At 38.9% G+C, this 22,773-nt stretch overlaps 1 protein-coding gene across 1 annotated transcript in view; it reads right to left on the minus strand.

The window, feature by feature from the left end:
- Nucleotides 1–1,103: 1,103 nt before the first annotated feature.
- The window catches only part of LOC107096850 (tetratricopeptide repeat protein 7A-like), a 63,779-nt gene continuing 42,109 nt past the window's right edge, over nucleotides 1,104–22,773 (minus strand). The window contains exons 19-20 of the mRNA XM_015393724.1: nucleotides 20,932–21,134; nucleotides 1,104–1,858 (exon numbers count right to left, since the gene is read on the minus strand). Of these exons, the coding sequence (XP_015249210.1) occupies nucleotides 1,640–1,858; nucleotides 20,932–21,134 (422 nt within the window). The 3' untranslated portion in view covers nucleotides 1,104–1,639. The remainder of the gene's footprint in view (nucleotides 1,859–20,931; nucleotides 21,135–22,773) is intronic.

Raw genomic sequence — 22,773 nt, forward strand, 5'->3', positions numbered from 1 at the left:
TTGACTTGTGTGCCTCGTGTGAACCAAACATTGTTGGTTAGCAGCTGCTTGTTTAGTGGAGTAGCTCACTTATCTTTTGGTGACCCATTTGGGGGTTGTACTTAGTAGCTTTTGTCAAGTATTTTGTTGTGTTTGGCTATTGTGCAAACTTTACTAGGTTGATGCTAGAAAGAGGGTGGAGGTAGGGCCAGAGTCTGGACTGACTGCACCACTGAGTATTTTCTTTGTTAGTTACATTAGGTGTTTTGGGTGCTGTGATCTCTGTGTTTTTTTTAGTAAGAATCCCCTTTTGGTTTAAATCTGTAGTTAGGCACAATCCTCCTTTTGAGGATCTCTTTTATTTAACTTTGTTATTTTCACAGCACCCTCACCCACCTCCTTTTGTTTGTTTATTGCTTGCACCTCTTGTTATCAAATAAATCATTTTATAAGAACTTACCGGTTTCTGCCTATATGTTTATATAGACATACAGGGGGCCATAACATCTGCGTCAGCGTAATTGAGCTCAAAATATATTAATCCCCTAGCGGGCACTAGACATCTGTCAATCAACATCATGAGTCAGGGTGGAATCTTGTCAATTACGGATTTTAAGATGAATCAACCATGTTTGCTGTTGTTTCATGTTTAATGCGTGCAAATTGAAATAATGCTTTATTTGGCCGTTTCCTTGTTAAAAGTACAGCGTCTGTCATTTGGTTGGTGATTACGGGGCCCATTGTCTTTAATTCATCTCTGCTTCTAGTATCATTGATGATCATTACCATGCAATGCATTATTGCCAAGCAGACATTACGGCAGCGCATCGTTTCTATCTTCAACTCTGCACCACGTTACAGCAGGCGCATCACGGTGGGTGCATCATGGCGCCCACGGCTGGTGCATGGCATCCTCAACCCATCTTGATGCTCGCTTTGAGCCCTCAGCACATCACATACTTACCAGATATTCTCTAAAAGAATAATGAAATTGTATTCCACTTGTGCTTTTTGGCTTTAGAACCATTTTAGCCATTTTAAAATACAAGCCAGCACAAAAAAACAGCAAAAGAAAGAATAACAAGACATGAAATTATATTATAAAATATTTATTTTTCCTAGTTTTTACAAAAGTTTTGGTTAAAATTAGCTTGATTACATCTTGTGAGGTGAAGTTTCAATTACAACCCTTGTAATAAATACATGTCTAAACAGGTTTACTTAGCCTGAAAATGTCACTTCTGATGATAAAGGTTAATGCCATTTTGTTCATTAAACCAAATAAATTGTATACACCCAGCAGATTGATTGAAAATGATGCTACAAGAATAACATGTTGAAACTTAATATGTGATCAAATTGAACAATCAATAAAGAAACTACGGTGTAGGAATTGTGTTTTGCAGGTTTTATAATTAAGCTAATTGATTTTTCCACATATAGATCACACAATAGCTGGTAATTAGGGTATTTGCAGAAAATAAATAAAAATAATAGGTTAAAGTTTTCCATTATTACAAACAAACAAAACAAAACACCAAAAACAGTAATGTGCCTAAAAACAAACTTAGATTTAAATGGAGAATACTTTTTTTTCTTTCTGAGTGTTATATAACTTATCGAAACGCTAAATACTTTGCACAAAACTAAGCCAAGCTCTTCAGAGCTCTCTGGGGATGATGGTGAAGGGCCTGATGGGGCAGGACGCCTCCAATTCAAGGGCCGTCAAGAAGCAGTCTGGAGCCTGGCTGGAGTTGCGAGCCTGCAGAGCCTCGCCCAGGCCGCTCCACGCCTCGTGGGAGGTGCTGTGGACCTGAACCGCATCACGCAGCACTTTCTCACCCAGGTGAACACGACCAGTTTTCACCAGCAGGCGACCCTAAATAGAAAGAGGTGAGATGCAGAACATATCATTTCCATCTCAATGCTTCATAGGTGGTCAGATGATTTTTTTTCCTGGACTGCTTTGTTTGTTTTGTTCAAAAGTATCTTGATTTGGGATGTCCAAAGCAAATAAAATGTCACTCTAATCTGTCCAAAAAACGATTAAAATCTACAGGTAATGGTCTCGCCTATGTTATCTCCTGCAAACTTTAGTTGGGCCTTAATGCTTTTTTCAGGGAGCAAATGATTCCTCCTTAAACACCTCTCAGGAAAGTTTAATTTCTTTGGGGGTAAATCTTCTGCTCGCTTGATGATCGTTCAGCTATTTTAACAGCAATACAAAAGCTTGCTCTAGATACCTTGGAGACCTATCTTTAGCATTTTTATCCCTTTACCTAAAGCTAACCTTGCTAAAATGGCCATATATTGTTGAATTTCCTCCACTTGTAGAGTATTTCACATACAACTGAAAGTTTAACCTCACATTCTTTGGGAATTCTTTAAATCCCCTGCTATTTTTCTTTCTGGAAAACATAGATAACAGCTTTATTATCACTATATTTACTACAACAGTCAGGAGCACATTGAACTAATGTCTAAGTTTTAATCACAGTGGAGAGTAAAAGTATTTGTATCATTTAAAATTGTTGTAATATGCCTAAGGTGAGTAGAAAACGTACTGAACGAGTAGAAGTTTTCTTCAATCTAATGACTTCCATAGTTCACAGACACAGACCTGCAAGCAACCTTACATAAAAAGCAAATTAAGCAAAATAGTCCCGCAATAGGGTTATGGATAAAAAAAAGTAATGATGCAAAAAAAATATTGAGTATATATAAAGAAAACAATGTACTAATAATGAACAGAAGAGCAAGGAACCAGCAGATTTCTGGGAATACTTAGAAAGGGTTCACGTTTCTATGTACTAAATAAATAATAAATCATATCAGCTGGTTAAATATTGACTAACTTAAAACACCAAAGAAATAAAAAGAAATGAGACGTTGGTCTGATTGATAAAAGTAAAGAAACCTTTAGTAAAACATTTAGTAAAACATACAGATGACAATGGATTCTGCCATATTTCTAAACGCTAGGATGTTCCACAAACCTAAACTAAGTAAAAATCAACTATTTATTTGAAATACTGTGAAGTATTAGAAGAAATTATTGGAATAGACAAATAGACAAATTATTGTCTTAAGGGGCCAAAGTTTGGAAACCCCCCCCAAGAAACGGCTTTTCAGCAGGAACCACATAGTGTAAGCTGTCTTAAAGAATAGTGCACAGGCAGACTTCATATTGAATAAAAAAAAAAAAAAAAAGTATCATTAAATATTCTGGCCCTAGTGGCCTTCATTGGAAAGTTCAACGCCTTAAAATTAGGACTGTAGCCTAGAACATCTGGAGTGAGGTATATAGGTCAATCACATGCTCGCAGTGACCAACTCATTATGATTAGAATCTAAAGAAAAGTTAAATAAGACTGGATTGCCAAGTCCTAAACACACAGCAGAGAAAACCCTCGATGGGTTTCAGAAGAATAAGCAAAAACATGCTGGACTGTCACAATAGCCTTGATTGGATCTAATTACAAATCTAGAGAAAAGAAACCACGCATACGAGTTTACAGAGTGGAAAGTCCCAGAACTACAAGAGTTGAAGACAAGTAGCCTTGAAGAATAGCTGAAAAATCCTTCCTGAGCAATATATGTAACCAGGTTCGCTGTACAAGAAGGGCTCATTTAATACTGATTTAATATGTCTCTCTCATTCCAATTATTTAATGGAGGAGTGGATCATTCTGGTGATATGTTTACATAAGGCCGTCCTACGTGCTCATCAAGTTACCTATCTTTTTGTGCTCATGTGCCCTTTAGGCGTAAATGTGTGAGCTACAGTTTCAGTCGGTCATTGAAGCTCACCTTTCCAACCGGCGTTCTTGAAAATAGCCGAGGGTTGTAAGAGAAAAAGTGTATGAGAAGAAGAGAGAGACCTGAGAGGAGAGAAACAAGACCAGAGTGTTTTTGGGACATTCTTTCACGCAATGGCGTACAGTGAAAGCACAGGTTGGGCCTTCCACTGATGCCTCGGTTGCAAAGTTTCTACTCAACAAGTAAGGGTTGGCATGCTATTTGCAGAAAAATTTTTACATCACTGCTAGTAAAATGAGGGGAAAGGGGATTGTGCATGCTCTCTCACACGTTTAACAGGTGTTCCCACTTGGGAGTGGGTACAGGGCTGTGCATGTGAATTTTTCTTTTTAAGTGGAGAGGGCGGGTCTTTTAAAGAAATTCATAAAAATCCTAAAAAATACCTTTAAATTTCTTTAATTTCTTTGATAAGTTGGTGTATTATAGAAAGACACAGGCTCTGCGGGTGTCCTATTTTATCACATGACTATATTTATCTAATACAAAACATATTAAGAAATGAAAGTGCAAATGAAAAGAGAGAATGTTGACCTGGTCTAATTCTCAGGAAACAAAAATGAGCAGTGCTTTACCACATAGCCTCCAATATATTTGTATTTCAAATATCTGTCATTGAAAGATTTTTATCTGATAAAAACCTCAAGTCAGCAGATGGTGGCTTTAAAAAGAGTAAAGCGTGGATTATAATGTTGTGAGTCGTTTAGGATAAAAAAAAAAATGAAAACAAAAACTACGCTGCAATAACAAAGGTCACATTCAGCTGAGATTGAACAACTAAAGGGAGAAAATCCACAGATGATGAGATTTAGAGGAAACCTCAGCAGATACAATGCTTGTTGTTGATAAAAAACACAGCTGCGGGTTTAGGTTTAGAAAGAGGTCTGCTGCAGAAAAACATTTTTAATCAATGGGTACATGGTTCTGCATAGATTCATGTAAGCCAGACTGCTTTAAATGATTTGGTTAGTACAAAATCATATTTATCATCTGACCCAAGCAATTACCTCCCTATTTCCTGCACACACATCAGCATTCCTGCTGTGGATGTGCACAGTGTCTTTGCACTACAGAACTCTTTCACACTGTATGAAGACACCTTCTCTTTTCATCCACCCAGTTTATTAAATAATGGAGTTTGATTGCAGCAAATTTAACCTTTCTGGGTGAAGGCATTGAAGCTGCAATGCTTATAGTATTCATCAAGTAGAGCTCTTTCCTTAAATCATAACATAAGCTAAGTGCTTATGTTGGGAGCAATAGTCTACCAAATACTATCCTGATTCAAAATTATTTTCCAAGTGCTGTCCTGGAACAACTCTGCTGGATGTCATGCATGTCACTGCCTTTCATTGGTTCAAAGCACATACATTTTTGAGGCTAATGCATCCATCAGGCTTATTTAAAGCCATTCTTTGATTTAAAAAGGTTAGAAAAAGAGAAAGGATAGAGTGACAGTTGTGTAGACAGAAATGACTTGTTAATATAAGAGAGGAGAATGGACAAACAGGTCCGGAATGATAGATGGGTGAACTCAAATAACCACTTGTTACAAACAAGATAAGCAGGTAAACTTGAAAAACAGGATAAATCAAATCTTAGAAAGAACTTGGATGCTGTTCTTTGGTATTTAATTAGCAATGTTTGCCAAACCCCACCTGCCTTTTCTGGCTCATCCTGTCCATCTCTTTATAACCACAGCTCACTTATCTTCTAATGGCAAACGCCAGCTGGATGACGCACCTTTTTAATAAAATTGAAATGATCTCATACTGCTTTGTTGAACTCTACACTCAGTTCAGATAATTCCACAGACATTAAAAATACAAAAATCTCGATCTTTGCTAAAATAAAACGTGGATAGTAGATTTGCATCATGGGGAGAAACTGACAATCTGCTCTCTGTAATTCTATCATGGACTTGAAAGAAAAGGGGCTTCATTTACAGTAACAGCCATTCAGAATGTCCCTTCGCAGTCAAACGCCAGCTGAATGGCAACCCAATTCCCTGCAACTCCCAGCAATATCGCCTCCAACTTCCAGCCACTGGGCGTGCATATTTTTTTACTCTCCCTTTCACACCCTTTCATTGAATTACAGGGTTTGGACACGAGATGACACTTCTCTTAAGATCTTTAAGTCCACAAATCAAGACAGAAAAAAATATTTTACTACAAAGATTGGTGCTTAAAAATGAATTATAGGGGACCAGCCAAGGACCTATTAAGGAAAATGGGGAAATTCTGAATGTCTACTACTTTAGCATGTATCTTCAAAAGTCTAAACCCTTAAATAGTTGGAATCCCGCTCCAACAACAAGGCCACATTGCTGTACGAGGAGACTATGTCATGGATTGGTTTCAACGGCTACTACACTCAACTCTGGACTTCTAAATGCAACTAGGAGGCTTAAAATGAGTAAACTGATATCCTAGCCAACAATTCCCTTTTGAACTTATTAGAAGGGCCTGAAGTGAAAGACCGCAGGTTTCATAGCAGGGTAAAAATACAGAATATGTTGTTGCTTCGCCTCAGGGCTAAAACTCAAACATTTCTCTCTGGGTTTATCCATTTCTCTCTCCTTCTGCAGAAAGTGGGCAAAAGGCAGACTGGCTATATATTCTAGGAAAGGTACAGTTGTTGAATGCTGACAATGGTTCATTTCACCCAATGTTTATTGTGTCCAGTATGTCCTGAACCTGGCCTGTATGGGTAACTGTACATTAAATACAGTTTCAAAGTCAGAGTTCTGATAACGTGGAGGGGTCTTAATCTGCTGTGAAAGTTCTTTTGCAATCTTATAGACAGGCTATCCTTTAAAAGAGCTGAGATTAGAGAGATATCCATCCATCCATCTTCTCTTACTTCTTCTGTCAGGGTCACGGTGGGGCCAGTGCCTACTGAATCTCTGGCAATCTTAGGATGAAAGGCAGGATACATCGTGGACAGGTTGCCAGTTTGTCACAGGACAGATTAGAGAGATACTGTATATACTGTACTTCTTTATAGTAGGTCCATTAGTGGCCAATTTATGCATATTAAGACTACAGGTTATAATCCTTAAACAAATCTGTATTATTAGGAAACAGGATTGTTCTGCATGACTGGTAACGCTCTGTTTAGCGTAATGGTTCATGCAATTTCTACCATCTGTTGGTTTACATTGCAGATTTGCTTCAAAACCTGCTAGTTGAAAAGAGATAACTTACCAAAACGGGAATGAAATAGTTTGCTATTTCCATTACTAATAAAATGAGCAAATAAAAACTTGTACAAAATTTATACCACGCACATGATTAAATATTTGTGTCTATACAAAAAGAATACATTTGATAAGAAACATATTTCACTTATTTTCTACTGTCATCCTCTTAAAGGTCCATTTTAGGTTATTTTATTCCATGCGGTATGTCACTGAGGTCAGCTCAGAGTGTCAAGCAAATGTGTCATACACAAATATGTGCAACGGTCCCTCACATAAAGGCTATAGAAGTTGTGTCACATGCACATACGGGAGGGCAACAGGCAGCCGTTGTCTTCACAATATTACCCTCCCTTTGATTTGAATACACACTCACAAACACACACTCTGGCTGGCCTGAGGTCAGACAGGCAAGTCTTGTTATGCAGTCTCTGCTCACAAGTTCCAGATTAATTGGGCTGAACTTCCCATAGCTGTCTGCAGGCACTGATGCAACTTCAATAAGAGTAACACACACACAGACACATGCATGCACTGTCTTCCTCTTTTCTCGCTGATGCTGTTTGTAAATCACAGGAACAACAAAACTCCTGAGTAAAGGAGAGAGGGAGAACAAAGATGTACATGCATTTACAAGTTCCTGTATGGGCCTGCAGGTGTTTTTTAGTACATTCATCATGCATCCCTGCTGTTTGGTGGCATTCTTCCACATCTTAATGCCTGCTCACACTTGGGGTGGATGTGTTCGGGTTTACAGAATAACTAGAATTAAGGCCTTGACCTACCCACTCCAGGTTTTTCATACAGACATCTGCATCTAAACTATGTGCTGCTCAACCAGTTGGAGATCATTCTAGACATCAATTAAATCAGCATTTCAAAGAGAATGATCTTAAGCATGACAAAAAAAATCTACCCTAAGTTAGAGCTTATATTTTCTTCAGGAAAGTCAGGATAAAGATATTCTGTTTTAAATGGAAAACATAAAACCAAATTCATTGTTGTTTGTTGTGCACTGTAAGTAAAAAGAGTAAGGAAGACATTCCCAAGTCAGGAAATACAGTACGTACTATAGAGACATTGGGTCATCTCCAAGATAGACATGATCATTGAACCTTACGAGGTAAGTCCTAATAATCAGATTCCCGAAGCATCTCAAATGACACCATTAGAGGAAGAACAGAAGAGGCACTACAGTGATCTACTTATCTAATCTCCTAATGGAAAAGCGCGCGGATGTGTTTTGTCAATTAATGCACATTAGCTGGCACCTTTAAGAGGTACTGGATGGAGACAGATTGCTGGACTTCCACTGTAGCTGGTAGTCTTGGCATAACTGTTGATGCATCTGAATAGGAGCTCTATCTTTGTTGAATATGTTTAGGTCAGAGCGAAATCTGCTGCTGCTTGAGATCTTTAAGCCTCCACGGGTTCTAGTTAAGACCCCAAATCTGCAGGTTTGGCAGTGATAGGGCCATGAAATATGTTCATTTTGTATAAATAACAGCTATTGTTTGAAAAGTGGGGAACATTCTGGATTAGTTTATTACATGGCAATATGAAAACTAACATGCATGCATCTGGACAGCTGGAGGATTGCGGAGTACCAGGAGAGAATCCACAGACTACCATGCAAACTCCTTGTAGAAAGATCCCCATTTAATTTCTTTTAAAAGGAAGAAAATACCATATAAGAACATTTTCTGAATGGCTGATGATCAGGAGATTTGGGTTAGATAGAAAAAGCAAAAGGATAAATCTGTATCAGTTTAAAAAAAAAAAATGTATAGAACAACTTTCATACAACAAGCCATGCACAAAAACCTAAATATAAAATTAAACTAGGGGATGTTGTGAAAACAAGGCTGAGAACCCAGTAAACATTGGTGTAAAATACATGCTAATAAGGAGACATTAATAATTCTAACAAGCATACAGTAGATTATCAAGACCTTAAAATATATATATAAAAAACAAATATCATCAATAATATCAAGATGCAACAACTTGGGTAAATACAACATACAAAAAGTTAAAATAAACTAGAATATGCTTAGAATTGAGCTGGTTTAGGGGTTCTTTCATTACCAGCATAGAGCAAATCAAATGAGTGCAGTAGATCAACTGATCACACCTTGCCGAATTAGACGTTGCAGAATTTTCTAAAACACTGCATATGCTGAACTTTCTATGTATTTTTTTTTTTTCAATTTTGGGCGTATACATAGAGCATTCATAACGAGTCCAGAAATTATGTCCAATGACAGCCTAACTTATGCATAACACACGGCAGCGTAAGGCCCATGAAATAATGGACAACCCTCTCCTGAGGGGAGCAGCGATGCGCCCAGAGGTGCCCGGCCTGCATAAAAGATGTGTTTGATTGCCGTATTAACCTAGTTGCTCTTTGCCACCTGCCCCTCCAAAAAAGAATAAATAAACAGGGAAAAGAAAAAGCTAATTTGCAGTCGCAGCAGATTGAGCGTCATGTCTGTTAGGAAGTTTGTGGCCGTGGGCTTGAAGGCAGGGAGAATCCATCACACTCACCTTCACGCTCACTCTATGATGGAGAAGAGGTCTGGATTAAAACTGACGGTTTCCTCATGTGAACCTCCATTTTATACTAAAACACTGTCAATACGCCATTATACAGTAGCTGTAAGTTAGAAACACGTTCACCGGTCGTCTGGAACACGTCATATACATTGGTACATGCTGGACATAAGTTCTTGATAAGTAACGCGTAAGTTATGCGCAAGTTACTCATAGGTTTTGGATAAGCTAGACGCCACCACTTATGAGTAACTTACCCTTAACGTATGTCAATGATCAGATAACTTACGTATAACTTATGGCCCACATATGAGCATACGCTAGCAAATTCTCAACGTACTCGCCGTGTGTGCCAGCGTGTTCCAGCGTACTTCAGCGTGCTCCTAACTTATACAAAACGTACCTATAACTTATCCAACGTAAGCCAGCATTTTTGCCAGACTTTCCATCAGGCATATGCTGGTCAAAATCGTCAAGGTGTGACAGGGGTTTTAGTATGTCACTTAGTTTTGCTTTTTACTGTATGCCTTCCCTTGTTAGTTAATTTTTCCATGCTCATTGTCAGATAATTTCTTTAATCCATTTTCACAGGTTTACATTAGTTTTCTTTCTTTTAAGCAAGGTTCATTTGTTAGATCTTTTTGGCAACTCGATCCAGTGCTGCTTTTGCTTCATACTGCATGTATTCCTGCCACCCTGCTTTATCCCTTCTCAGTTCTATACTGCTTCAATACCTTGTAAACTCTGTTTACAAGGTATTGTAAACAATTAATCACTCTGGTAAATTTTTTTTCTTATGATTTTAAACCTTAAACTCACTATGCTAATGTACCTCGGTCTGTCTGTATGCATAAATATAATCTGATACTTGAGGTAGTACAAACAGAAAGAACTGGTGCAGAATAAGCTCTATCACCAGTTTAGCACTGGGGCTGATTTGGTGGAGATCCCCTATTACTGTTCACTCCATTACATATTTGATCTGATCTAGTAATTATTACATTACTTTTCAATTTGCGGCTTCCTTTGCTTCCAGCCCTTGTATAGGTGCCAACTTTTAGATGTATAAAATGTAAAGTATAAAACAAGGCAGGAATAATGATTGATTAAAAGACCTCATTCAATTGAGGATAAAAACAGTCATTGTAAGCGGGTTTTCTTTGAGAAGAACATTATTTTTCGATGTAAAGTCTGCAGTATGTAGGCATGCAGATAATCACTATACAAGAGAAAGAACAGATGAGAGGCAAAGGTCAGAAACTTAACATCAATTTAAAGTCTTCATCATTTTAAAAACGCTTCAACTGCATCTTTCGTTTCCTTTCTTCATGTAATGCAACCATCTGTCTCATGTTTACATTAATCGACTGAAATCAGTTAACATCTGCTGTGCTACTGTTCTAGAGTGTAGGCAGTGGTTCATTCAAACACCAGTGAAACAGTTCAAAACATAAAAGCATAAAAAAGAGCCCCCCCTCCCATCCATCCCCTCCTAAAAAAGAACACAGAAGAAAAACCTCAAACATTACCGGTATAAACTTGATCATGAAACACAGATTAGGGATGTTTGGTGTCAGCTGATGCTGTTTATGTCATTCGCTGCAACAACAACCCAAAGTCTGAGTGGTTGCTTCAGAGATTTATTTCCTGAAACCAAATTAATTTAATAAACTCCACACTGTTACCACTTTTTCTGCCACAATTAAACCAAATGAGAAAGAATGTATAAAAGCCCTAAATCATCCCTGAATTAGTGCATCTATGGATTAGACCTGAATGATTTTGCCAAAAACCTAAATTGGGATTTTTCAAACAATTTCAACTGGAACATGACTGTGAAAGTATGCTTGTCCAAAATCCTTCATCATAGGACTTTACTGTTACTGTTGCTTTAAAAAAGGCCTCTTTCTACTTGCATGCATGGATCTGTGCGCTAGCTGCAACTCTCTCCCATTCTGCGTGGCAGCAAACCCATTTTAAGCAGATTACTGCCACCTAAAGGGCGGAAGTGAGAAAGTCATTTTTTTGTTAAATAAAAAAAACTAATTGAACTTCATTAATCTCACCTTGGAGAAGTTTACCTCTGTATTAGACCCTTCCCGTTAGGGAACAGTGGGCTGCCGTTGTCCGGCTCCCGGGGAGCAGTGTAGGGTTAAGGGCCTTGCTCACAGACCCAGAGTGGCAGTCTGTGGGGGTGGGACTCAAACTTAGAACCTCCGAATTCCAAGCTCTATGCCCTAAATGTAATTTGACCAAAATTAAGTGCCTCTGTATTTAAAAAAAAATAAGTGCCTCTGGTTTGAAATTGCAAGATCATTTGGCAAATGCAAGCAGTTCCCCTAATCTACAGTGCATTACTTTTCATAAAATGTTAACTGTGGATTTCCGGTAAGTAGCACTTAAAAGCACATACGATCAACTTAAAAAGTTACACCATAATAAACTATGGTGACTCAGTTGACCAACCAAGGGCTCATTTTGTGTATATAAACACTTTCTGTATTAATTTCTCCAAATACTTATTATATTCATAAAACATAGCAATGAGTTCATTTAAAATGTCTTCAGACATTCAAAGCAGCTTCCTTTCAGTGCCACTGGAAAACCTAAAGGCCCAGTAGAAAGAAGCAGATGTGATGTTAATGTTTGTAATGGTAGAACAGGGAGGTCTTTTTCCTGGTCTGCCTCCAAAACATCTGCTTGGCACATATTTCATCTCACAGTGTATTTTCAAAGACTTTTTGACTCTATGATGTTATACTGCTGCAGATTTTGTTTGTACCTCATTACTGTCATCACGCAGGCCCTTTTCATTCCCATGCATTTAAAGTGTAACTCACTAAGGTTGGGCGCAGGGAATCGAATGGAACCGTTTCATTGACTCTACACTTATCATAAGATTAGGTCATGCAAAGGAGAGAGCATATTTAGAATACTTTTATACAGACCAAGCCCAACATTAGTCAAAAAGATGAGAATGACTAATGCTTCGCAAATAAAGGTTCCCTGAGGGAATTTGTTCCCCCGCTATTCAGAGCGCACATTCTGCAGGAAGATCGCAGCCAGTTTTATCAGTTATTCCTTTTACATTATGTTTTAGCCTTGTTTCGTACATTTCTCTGTCCACATAAGCAAAACATTATCACTCACATGTCTAATTTAGTGGAATTAACGGTTAAGCATTCAAGGTTTCTGTAAATTTCTGTTTAATCTTCAGATTATTTTAAAAATTGATAGATCAAAGTCAGAGATGGTTCCCACCTGAAAATGACGGGATGCTCATTCTGGATGAGGACGGGTTCCTGCACCCCAAGCAGAGGATTTTATGTCAATAAGGGTTTTTTTTTTTTTATGAATAAATAGTTTGGTTTTCCTCAGTTGTTTATCAGCCCATCCACATTCTAACCATCGCTTACAGTTGTAACGTATAGATCAAGACAGAAAATAAGAGTCCAGTTTCAGGCCACATAAGTGAGCTCCCTCAGTGAGTTTTGCCCCTGAGAAAAAAATTATTTGCTATTAAAAGTGGATTTCTGAGCACAGCTGCTGCTCCTCAACACTAAAAGTTATCTGTTGAGACTGATCTCAGTAGGACTCCTCCCGAAAGGCTCCCATTGGAGGTTGTCTGGGCATGTCTCATTTGAAAGGACGCTCGGGGTGAACCCAGAACTACAGAAAAATCAAGGATATTTTTACCACTTACAGTGTCTTTATCCTCCTCTCCTACCAAAGATCTCAAAAAGCTGAAATTTCAGACTGCACTTGAAGGTGCCTCCAAGATTTTTGTAGTAGATCCTTCTGGCCTTCTAAGAGAAATTTGCAGGCCAAATCAGCTCCTTAAAATGCTCCTCAGTCCATACTAAAACCAGTATCAAAACATCCTGACTAGTATGGAGCTTTGTAGCCTTATTTACAAAAACACAACAAAAAACTACTGTGCACTTGTGTTCTTAATTATTTCCCTTAGAACCATCATAGACCTCTTATATTTAATCCATTGGATTGGATGACTCTTGCCTGCTTTTATTATTCATATTCATCAATGAGTCAAAAATTGCAGTTAAGGCCATTCAGCCCTATATCCCATGTCAAAGGAAAAAAGTGCCACAGGGAAGGTTATGGGGAGTGTAGAAAGAGGGATTGGGGATTCCAGTTTGACAGGAGAGGGAAGATTCAGAGCTGGGAACCCTAAAAAGAAGTTTAATGAAGGCATACTAAATAAAGAGGTTAGGATGTCAGCCTGGCAAGAAAGATATGCACCTACAGAAAGAGAAGAGGAGAGGAGAGAATTTTCTAAGAACGCATAAGCGTCAAACAATAAAACCACACGTGAGCTCAGAGGAGCCATACATAGCAACAGAATCACCAGCCGACTCCCAGTTGTTCCCCGGTTTGCCCCCTCCAGTTTTTCTTCTTGTCCTGTTTTACACAGACTTCTTCCCTCCCTCTGTCTATTCATGGTTATCAGAGGTTTCACTCAATAGAATATATTTCCCTGGTTGCTAGGCAATTCCATAAAGCACTGAGAACGACCAAAGTGTTATAAATAATGTATTTGCATTATCTAATCAGCTGACAACCGCCCCCACCAACACAGCCAGAGAGAGAGGGAGAGCGATGGGTGAGCATTTGATAATTGGAACGCGATTAATTCAATGAGCACAAGTCCTCATCCTGAGAGCGTGCATGCATATGTGAGGCCGCGTGCGAATATGCCTCCGTTGGAGAAGGGTAAAAGTGGAAGCGTGTTTGCCTGTGAGTCTGACTGACTCACAGCAGGCTCCACTACAGAGCGAAAGGGATGAGACATTGAAGATGCTGGGAGTGGGTCGGATTCCATGCATACCATCGCCGGAAGCATGAGCCACATTCAGGATCAGCTACCAATCAACATGTTTGCACGGGTACCAGAAACCACAGGTTCAGACGGGTAAATCTGTTAGAGCTGCTGCAACCATGATGGACAAACAGGATACGTGCTGCTAGCTAGCATTCCAAAAATTACATTAAACATCCTTCATCTACAGCATGCCGTTTAGATCTCCCTTTACCAAACCTTAAACCTTGAGCAGACTGGAGCTTTGTGTGTACGCCCCATCATCGTATTCTCAGTCTAACAATCTAACACACTTGTAGACACTTGTAGACATGGTTATCAACTAAGGTACTAGAATTTTTTAGAAAAGACTCAAAAACACTGGATTACTTTCTGCAATCCAACCAATTTTAGATGTTTTTGTTAATTCTCATTTTACTTTAAAATTAAATAAAATTAATAATTATATTTCGGAACCCTTAAACCTTTTCAACGGATTTATTTATGCTTGATGTGTCCATAATGTCTGACAGAATTTATCCATGTAGCAACTTGCAATCAGCATGAAACACTAAAAGTCGTGGAATAAGGCGACTCTAGAGGAGTTTAGGGAGGAAAAGAGAGAGTAGAAAACTGTGGGATATTTGATTTGAAAGAATCTGGGCTGTTGACACATGGCTGATGTGTGGCCTAAATTTTCTAATGCAGACTAGCCTGATAACCCAGACTAAATGTGAGATTAAATGTGTAATTTAGTCTGGCCCCGATGAATGAGACATCGGAAGATCGTTGATGAGAATAACCCGTTGTTTTTCAAACCATGTCGCAGCCTATTGGCCAGCGCTCTGACTAATGAGCGCAAGTGACTGTGACGTAGTAAGTGTGACAGAAAGCTGGTGGGGGAGTGTAAACGGCGAATACGTCCTTCTTAAAAATAAATGAGAGCAGAGCCTCTTCCTGCTCACATTTCAACGAAAACCCCAAGTCTAATCTTTCCAAAACTGATTCCAAAGCTGAGTCAAACGAGAACTGTTCAATAGTTGTTGCCCTCTTCCTTGTTTTGCTTTCTCCAGCATTGTGCAGCTTTGTCGTCACGCCCTAAAAACTCCTCCCACTTTGCATCCAGAAATTCAAAACACATCTCTGCGTTGTGATTGGCCTGCCAGTTCTAGGGCCTGAGGCCTTGATTGAGGCTAAAACACTCACAGGCAAAAATTATTTTGGCCACTGGTGGGTGGGGCTAGATTACTAGGCTAAATGCAGACTGTTTTGTGAAGGAAAAAATATGGCGGATTAGGCGGATGAGCTTGGCTAGGCTCCTAAGTTTGTATCAACTTTTGGACAATTTCATGATTTAAAATTTGTGGGATTCACTTAGGGATGGCCTTTTCCTGTTCAGACATCACTGTGGACCAGTGCAAGGCAAAAACCATGAAGCCATGGATAAGACCTTTTATGTGAAAGATCGCAACTGACCTGCACAATGAACCACAGTGAGCATATTCAGGATGAATTAGAGAAAGAAACTACAAGCAATGCACAATTGTTCAACATCAGTGTCTGACCTCACAGATGCTCTTCTGGAAGGAGAAGGGGATCCAGATAAACATACTCTTAGAATTACCCAGGAGTTAAAATGGGTCAAAAACATTATGAACGTATAATAGAAAATTGTGAATTTTTTTTAATCTTTCATAGTTCTTAAAAAAATGTAAAAATGTAATTTAAATCAGAAAAATTGAATCAGAACAAGAGGAAATTTCTGTCTCACCCCTTTGGGAGAGCATGTTTCATTTGTTGCCAAGTAAATAAAAGCTTCAAACCATCTGAAGGATGGTCCCTCACAGTACAGTATGTACTTTTGCAGAATAATTGCTCAAGAGAAAAAAAAAGATATCAACCAAGAATATCATCAGAATTCCCCTTAAGGCAGAGGAGAATAAATGGGCCACTGGCACACAATGTGTCCACAGCAGATCCAGTATAAAAATAAATGCTTGAAGCCTCGGCCGTCGAGTAGCAGAGACTGTAGGTTGCATTTTAGCAGGCTAATGCATGACACAATATTGGCAGTCTTTCAAATCAAATGTCCCACACAGTGTTTTCCTCTTTGTGTGTCTTCCATTAGCTCCTCTAATGCAGTCCTATTCCACAACTTTTGATGTTTTATGTTGAATCTTCGTATGTGGGTCAATTACAACCTCTCAAAATAAGTGCCCAAATCCAATTGCATACATTTAGTTCACTTAAAAAAAGGCACAAAGAGTCCTTATGTGCACCAAATCCATGGAGGAAAGCTGGCATGCACACACAAACAAAGTATACTCACACCATCACACACAGGCACACACACAAGCTGAGAGCACATCTGTCCTGCAAGAGACCCAGAGCAGGACTCGGCCAGCTGGCTTTGTTTCAACTTTTCACCCCTAGGGATTGGTTCTCCCACAGGCCAAATAAGGAAGAGATACGAACCTCCGTCCACCCCTGGGACTGCACTTTCATACAGACACACAAAACCATCCAAAAGAGCACAGTAGGAGCAAACACATTAGCCTTATGTGGTAACAAGATGGCAAGATCCGAAGTCAAAATATCAAGCAGCACATCTACTGTAACCATGGAAACATACGCAGTTACTGTGTGTGTAGGATTGTCGTTGGGTGACAGTCTTGGTTTCTTGGGGGGGTATCCCTCCCTAAGATCCCTTTGCCATGACAACAGTGGGAGTTCAGAGGTCAGACTAGTAGTGCATAATCCAATGGATCATCTGGAAGACAAACTGGCAGTGGAATGGGAAGTGAGAAGTGGGAGGAAGATCTTTATACTGTGACAGAGAGAAAACAGTTGATGGGATGTAATAAAAAAAGGAGTAATATGGAGAGAAACAGAAACTTGATACACTATTTGAACTTTGTTGTCTATATTTAATAGTCTTTATATTTCTGCTTGAGAAAAGCACATTTATATTGTAACAGTTGTGGGCGATCCTAGAAAATTGCATTAAGGCAAAAGCAAAAAAGAAAAAAAAGTGATGATCTTTGTATATTCTTTGATAGGATAGATGATATATAAGGAATACAGAGGGCTTCCTGTGACATATTAAACAGGAAAAACTTCCTGAGTTTTTTGGGCATGTACAAAGCCACTGATCTTTTCATGCCCAGATTGTAATGGTACATAACTGTTGAACACCTCTGTAGTGTGACAAATTATTCTTTTATAGCCAAATGGTTCTCACCACAGAGACGCAACTACCAATCCCAAATCTCCATGTGCCAAAAAAATTTTAATGCCGCACTCTATTCAGACAGAAAGAAAATGGGGCTATAGAGTACTTGCTTCTGGAATAAGGCACACACACCCCCAAATTGCATCAAGGCTTGGCTATGCTGGTTGATAAAGAGAGTAATAGTTCTGTTTTCCTTTTAGCACAGCCAAGTATTTTATAAATGCACTTAATGAAAGACAAAAAAAAAAAAATCTAAGAATATAAAATGCTATTTACAATTTCTGATTTCATTAAACGATGTGTGAATTGTGTTAATATAAACATCTATCTGGTAAAAAGATTGTCAGTGAAGGTTAGAAAAGAACACTCTCAACACTTCCTGCAGTTTTACAAACATAACAATAAAAGCTCCAATGCATTGCAATCCTCTTAAAAACTTTAAGGTAGAAGATACTGCTGATGTTTTGTTTTATTCATAGCAAACATGGAGAAGAAATAAGCAGTTCTTTTGTTCTGCTATTCTGAAACAGGCTAACAGAAACCTGCAAAAATGCCAAAAATGTGAGCTCACTGCTAAATTCAGGTCTCACATAAACACCTCCACCAACTTGTAGGTTAAACTCAACCGGGGGTCAATAAATATGGAGGTAAAGAAGAGAACATGGGAATAGACAGGAAACATCTTACCTAAATTAAAAGACAAAGGGTATGATCTTCAGATTCCAAATGTGAGATGCAAAAATAATCATTTCATTTTAGTAAATGCAATAAGTGGCTGCTTAAGGACGATCTTCAAAAACTGTGCAGACCAATTTGGTTCCCCTCTTTAACATGAGCAGGTTGTGTGTTCTACATGCGGTTTGAGAGGATAGATGAGATTCAAAGTCATGTAGATGGAGGTAATAATGATACATATTAAAAAAGAAATGATATTGATAGTGCAAAATAACATTTATAGTGAACTCAAAGCATCTCAAGGTGCTAAGACAAAAGAAAACAAAACATAACCGCTTCACTTTTCACTGTCCTGCTATAATAATTTGACCTAGCCTGATGTTTTTTTTTATCTTTTTAATTAATAATCTTATGTTACTATTGTTATTTATGACAGTGTTTACATGCAGACAGAATCTCTCTCCATCCTCTGCATTGCATCAATGCCTCCTTTGTGTCAACAATGACTGCAGATATTTTTGCATGTCAGTTTGCTCCTAACTTCCAGCAGTAATAAAAAAGACACTAAAACTGCAGCTGATTTGGAAAAGCTGATCTGCATATTGATACAGACACATACTAAAAAAAAAAAAAAAAAAGGTTTGCACAAGCCGCCCTGCTGAATTTCAAACGCAAATCTCTTTGCACCTTCAGTAAAGATCTGCTCTGCACGTACAAATACGTCTGTACCTGCTTTAAGAAATATAAACCTTCTGAAGATCAGGCTAAAAAACTTCAATCACAGGAGTGAAACTTAGATCAGTCGAGACAGAGGGGAAGATTGATGGATGAAAAAAAGATAATAGACAACTGACTGTTATGACCTTAATGTGCTCGGTGCTCATGGATGTTTTAGTAACTGTCAGAGACAATATCAAGCAATAAAGAACTTCCTTGGTATTAACTTAGAGGCAGTGGTGCATTCGACATTATACTTCTTTTATCTAATGTCTTAAATATCTATGAGCTCTGTTATTACGCCATGTTACATCACTTGGATCTGACAGCAGAAACACTCTGCCGCCCAAGAAAATTAGTTGCAAGGAATTATAGAATTTTATGTAAATCTCAAATTAATGAACCTTCCTCCAGCATGTGTGAGTCGATGTCTGGTGTAACAAACTAAGAAATGTAATTTGTTAAGTCAATGAAGCAACATCATCCTGAATGTGGCATTTTGGCTTATGTGGCACCCTTCAGTCTAATGCAGCCCCTTTTAAAGGTACGTGAAAAGCCTCCGGATCAATCATTCATTGCAAAAATAAATAAATCAATTACCAGTTACATTTAGTGGCATCTGTAACAACTTCAATACAACTGAAATCAATCCAGGTGTGCATGTTTAAACTGATAGTTTACTTTCTAAAACCAATTTCTAAAGGTTGAATGAGAAATCCATGATTTGCCTCCTCCCTTGGGTAAAAAGCTCATAATGTCAATGATGCCAGCTTGTTCTAGTGATTCTTCAAAATGAGAAAAAAGACAAACAAATTCCTATTTTGTGTTAAAGGTAAGGCAGACGTTGATTTTCATAAAAGGTGGAGCCAAAACTTAGACCCAATCAAGCACTCCTTATTCCTTATGCTGCAGGAGTGTCAGAGAAACTGAAGCGTTTATTTATCAAACCCCAAAACACATCAGGGCAAAGACTGGTTCAAGTCAAGGTCCTCCGGCATGAACAGAGTAACGATCTATACACCGATAGATGACAGGAGGGATCTGACCAGATATCATTCACTAAAGAAAGATAGAAAAGCACCATCATCAGACCAACATTTAGCAGATATCTGCACTCTGCAGGCCAGTGGTTCCTCTTTCAAGGATGATGTTCTCATCCTGTATAGGGAGACAGGGTGGTTAAAAAGATCAACTGATCCATTTTCATGAGGAGAAACCATCAACTGTACCGTTAAACAGGACAGTGTAAAGAGATTTAAGTGGTGAGTAGGACCAGAAAAGTCAATTTTTTTTACTTACCTTTTATTAATAGCAAATGTGCCAACCAATGTGGAAGAGATTTTTTGGTTTATGTAAGTAAATGTTATAAACAGATAGATCTGATTTTATTGTTTGCACAAATGTCAAAGCTAATTAAGAAGACCTAAATTAAGCACTTAATCTATTAGTTCAGGCATGGATGTTGACTACACATGCATGACTAGACTAATAGAACGACACAAAGAGCAGTGTTTTTTAAATTCTATTATTAAGCTTGATTGGCTGCACAGTGGAGCAGTGGATAGCACTGCTGCCTTGCAGGAAGAAGGTTTTGGGTTCTGTTCCTTGCCTGGGGTCTTTCTGCATGGATTTTGCATGTTCTCTCTGTGCATGTGTGGGTTCTCTCCGGGTACTCCTGTTTCCTCCCACAGTCCAAAAACATGACTGTTAGGTCAATTGGCTTCTCTAAATCCACCTTAGGTGTGTTTGAATGGTTGTTTGTCCTGTTTGTCTCTGTCTTTTCCTACGATGGACTGGTGACCTGTCCAGGATGTACCCCACCTCTTGCCCAATGACAGCTGGAGATAGGAACCAGAACCCTTCACGACCCCAGCTGGGATAAGCGTGACGAAAAAAGGATGGATATTCATTTTAAAGCCAAAATCCTTTTTATTCACTCACCATTTGCACCAGTATGTGCTCTCCCGTTGGATGGATGGCAAGGGCCTCATCGTACAGTGCCTTGGCTTCGTCCATTTGGCCCCTCCGCTCAGCCAGGCGGCCCCGCTGCAGGAGCACCGAGTGGGAGTTGGGGAAGAGTGAGCTGGCCTCCGCTATGCAGAACTGGGCTTCCTTTAGCCGGCCGTCTGCCATGAATAGCTCCCCTGCAGGAAAGAGAGGATTGGGGAGAGCTTGCTTAAGGAACACAGAACAGGAAAAAAAGATAACATAAGAAAATATTTTACAAATCTACATTTTATTTTTCTATATTTATCCAAACATGAAACATATGATTTATTCTACTCTTTATCAGGCTGTGTTGGGCGGGAGGCGGGGTTATTCTCTGTTCAAATAACCACATGAAAAAAAAATTATTGCCGGAGACATATAAACTACCAGGTCATAGCATAAAATCTGCAATTGTCAGATACTCAGATAAACACAAACTCTTTCAAAGGATGAAATAGAGATTGGCTGCAGAGTAAAGCTTGTGTTGACAAGAAACTCCTGCCTAAATATGGACATCCAATATGAAAGCTGTGGGCGTCCTTTCCCCGCTGCTGGGAAGATGAGGACAAACCCCAGACACAAAACACTTACTTACAAAATGAATCACGCCCACAAGCACCTCACTCTCCAATGAACTGAAGCAAAGAGCCCAGGGAAGAACCTGCCTTTGAGGATAATGTTGGCCAGTTGCAGGGCAGGAAAGCGGAGCAGTGAGCCGTCAGTCATTTATAAGAGTGGACCATGGGTCCACACCTGGAGAGACCATAAGGAAGGAACCCTCATGTGGAAGTGTGAGAGACAGAGACTGGTTGAGCTGAGCTGGGTAAATATACTGAAAGCTCCGTCTGCCTCTGAGAGTCCAGGTCTCCGTGTGTGTGTGTGTGTGTGAGAGAGATCGAGGGTGTTTTGTTTGTTTACCTGTGCCTCACAAATGCACAGATGGGAAACACTTAATGCATGCATGCTACCTCTATGGGATGTCGGCTCCAAGCCTCGGGGTTCCTGTGCATAATTTCAGGAGGACAGATCGGGTTATGCAAGGTATCCTCCTGCTCTTCACCTGAGCTCTTGGAGAATTAAACCAAGCAGAACAGTCCTTGTTTAGCCTTTTTGGTTCTAAGAAGTCTCTCACATATCTCCTATGAAGACCTATTTTGATATAAAACTGCTACTCAGGACATCAACATTGGTTTTTCCAGCAGACTCTGATCCATAGCAGCTGAAGACTTCTTTATCTGTGGATTTATTTACTGTGTATCAAGGCTAATATCCTTTTATCAAGGGTTGAATGTTTGGGTTGATGATTAAAAAAGGCTTTTCCAACTGACGAGTATTTAAAAACAAACCAACCAGTCTGTTCCCGGAAACCAACCAGCTTGATGATGATTCTTTATGTCGATAATAATAGTCTGTTTTTTACGTTAAACTTGTAAAAAAGACATATATAACCACAGGTTACTCTAAGGTTGTATATTAATATTATTTAAGTCTGAATGTGTAATTTAGACCATGTGCCACTACTTATCAAAAGTCCAGAAGGTAACATTTTTACACAAAGCTGTGGTGTCATAAAACCATGGCGCTTATAGAGAAATGTTTTGGTAAACAGCTTTTTAGGTTTGGTCTAATGGCTCTATGTGGATGAATGGTTGAATGATGCTTCTCCTCATTCCCTCCTAACGGTCCCAAGATAGTTTCCAAAGCTTATTTAAGAGGTTTAAAGTCATTCCCTTGAATGGTGTAATTTCTCCAAAAAACAGAACATAAACGATCAGCTAAGAGGTGAAATTATTT

Source organism: Cyprinodon variegatus, unplaced genomic scaffold, assembly GCF_000732505.1.
Source record: "Cyprinodon variegatus isolate N-32 unplaced genomic scaffold, C_variegatus-1.0 Scaffold654, whole genome shotgun sequence".
Taxonomy (NCBI): domain Eukaryota; kingdom Metazoa; phylum Chordata; class Actinopteri; order Cyprinodontiformes; family Cyprinodontidae; genus Cyprinodon; species Cyprinodon variegatus.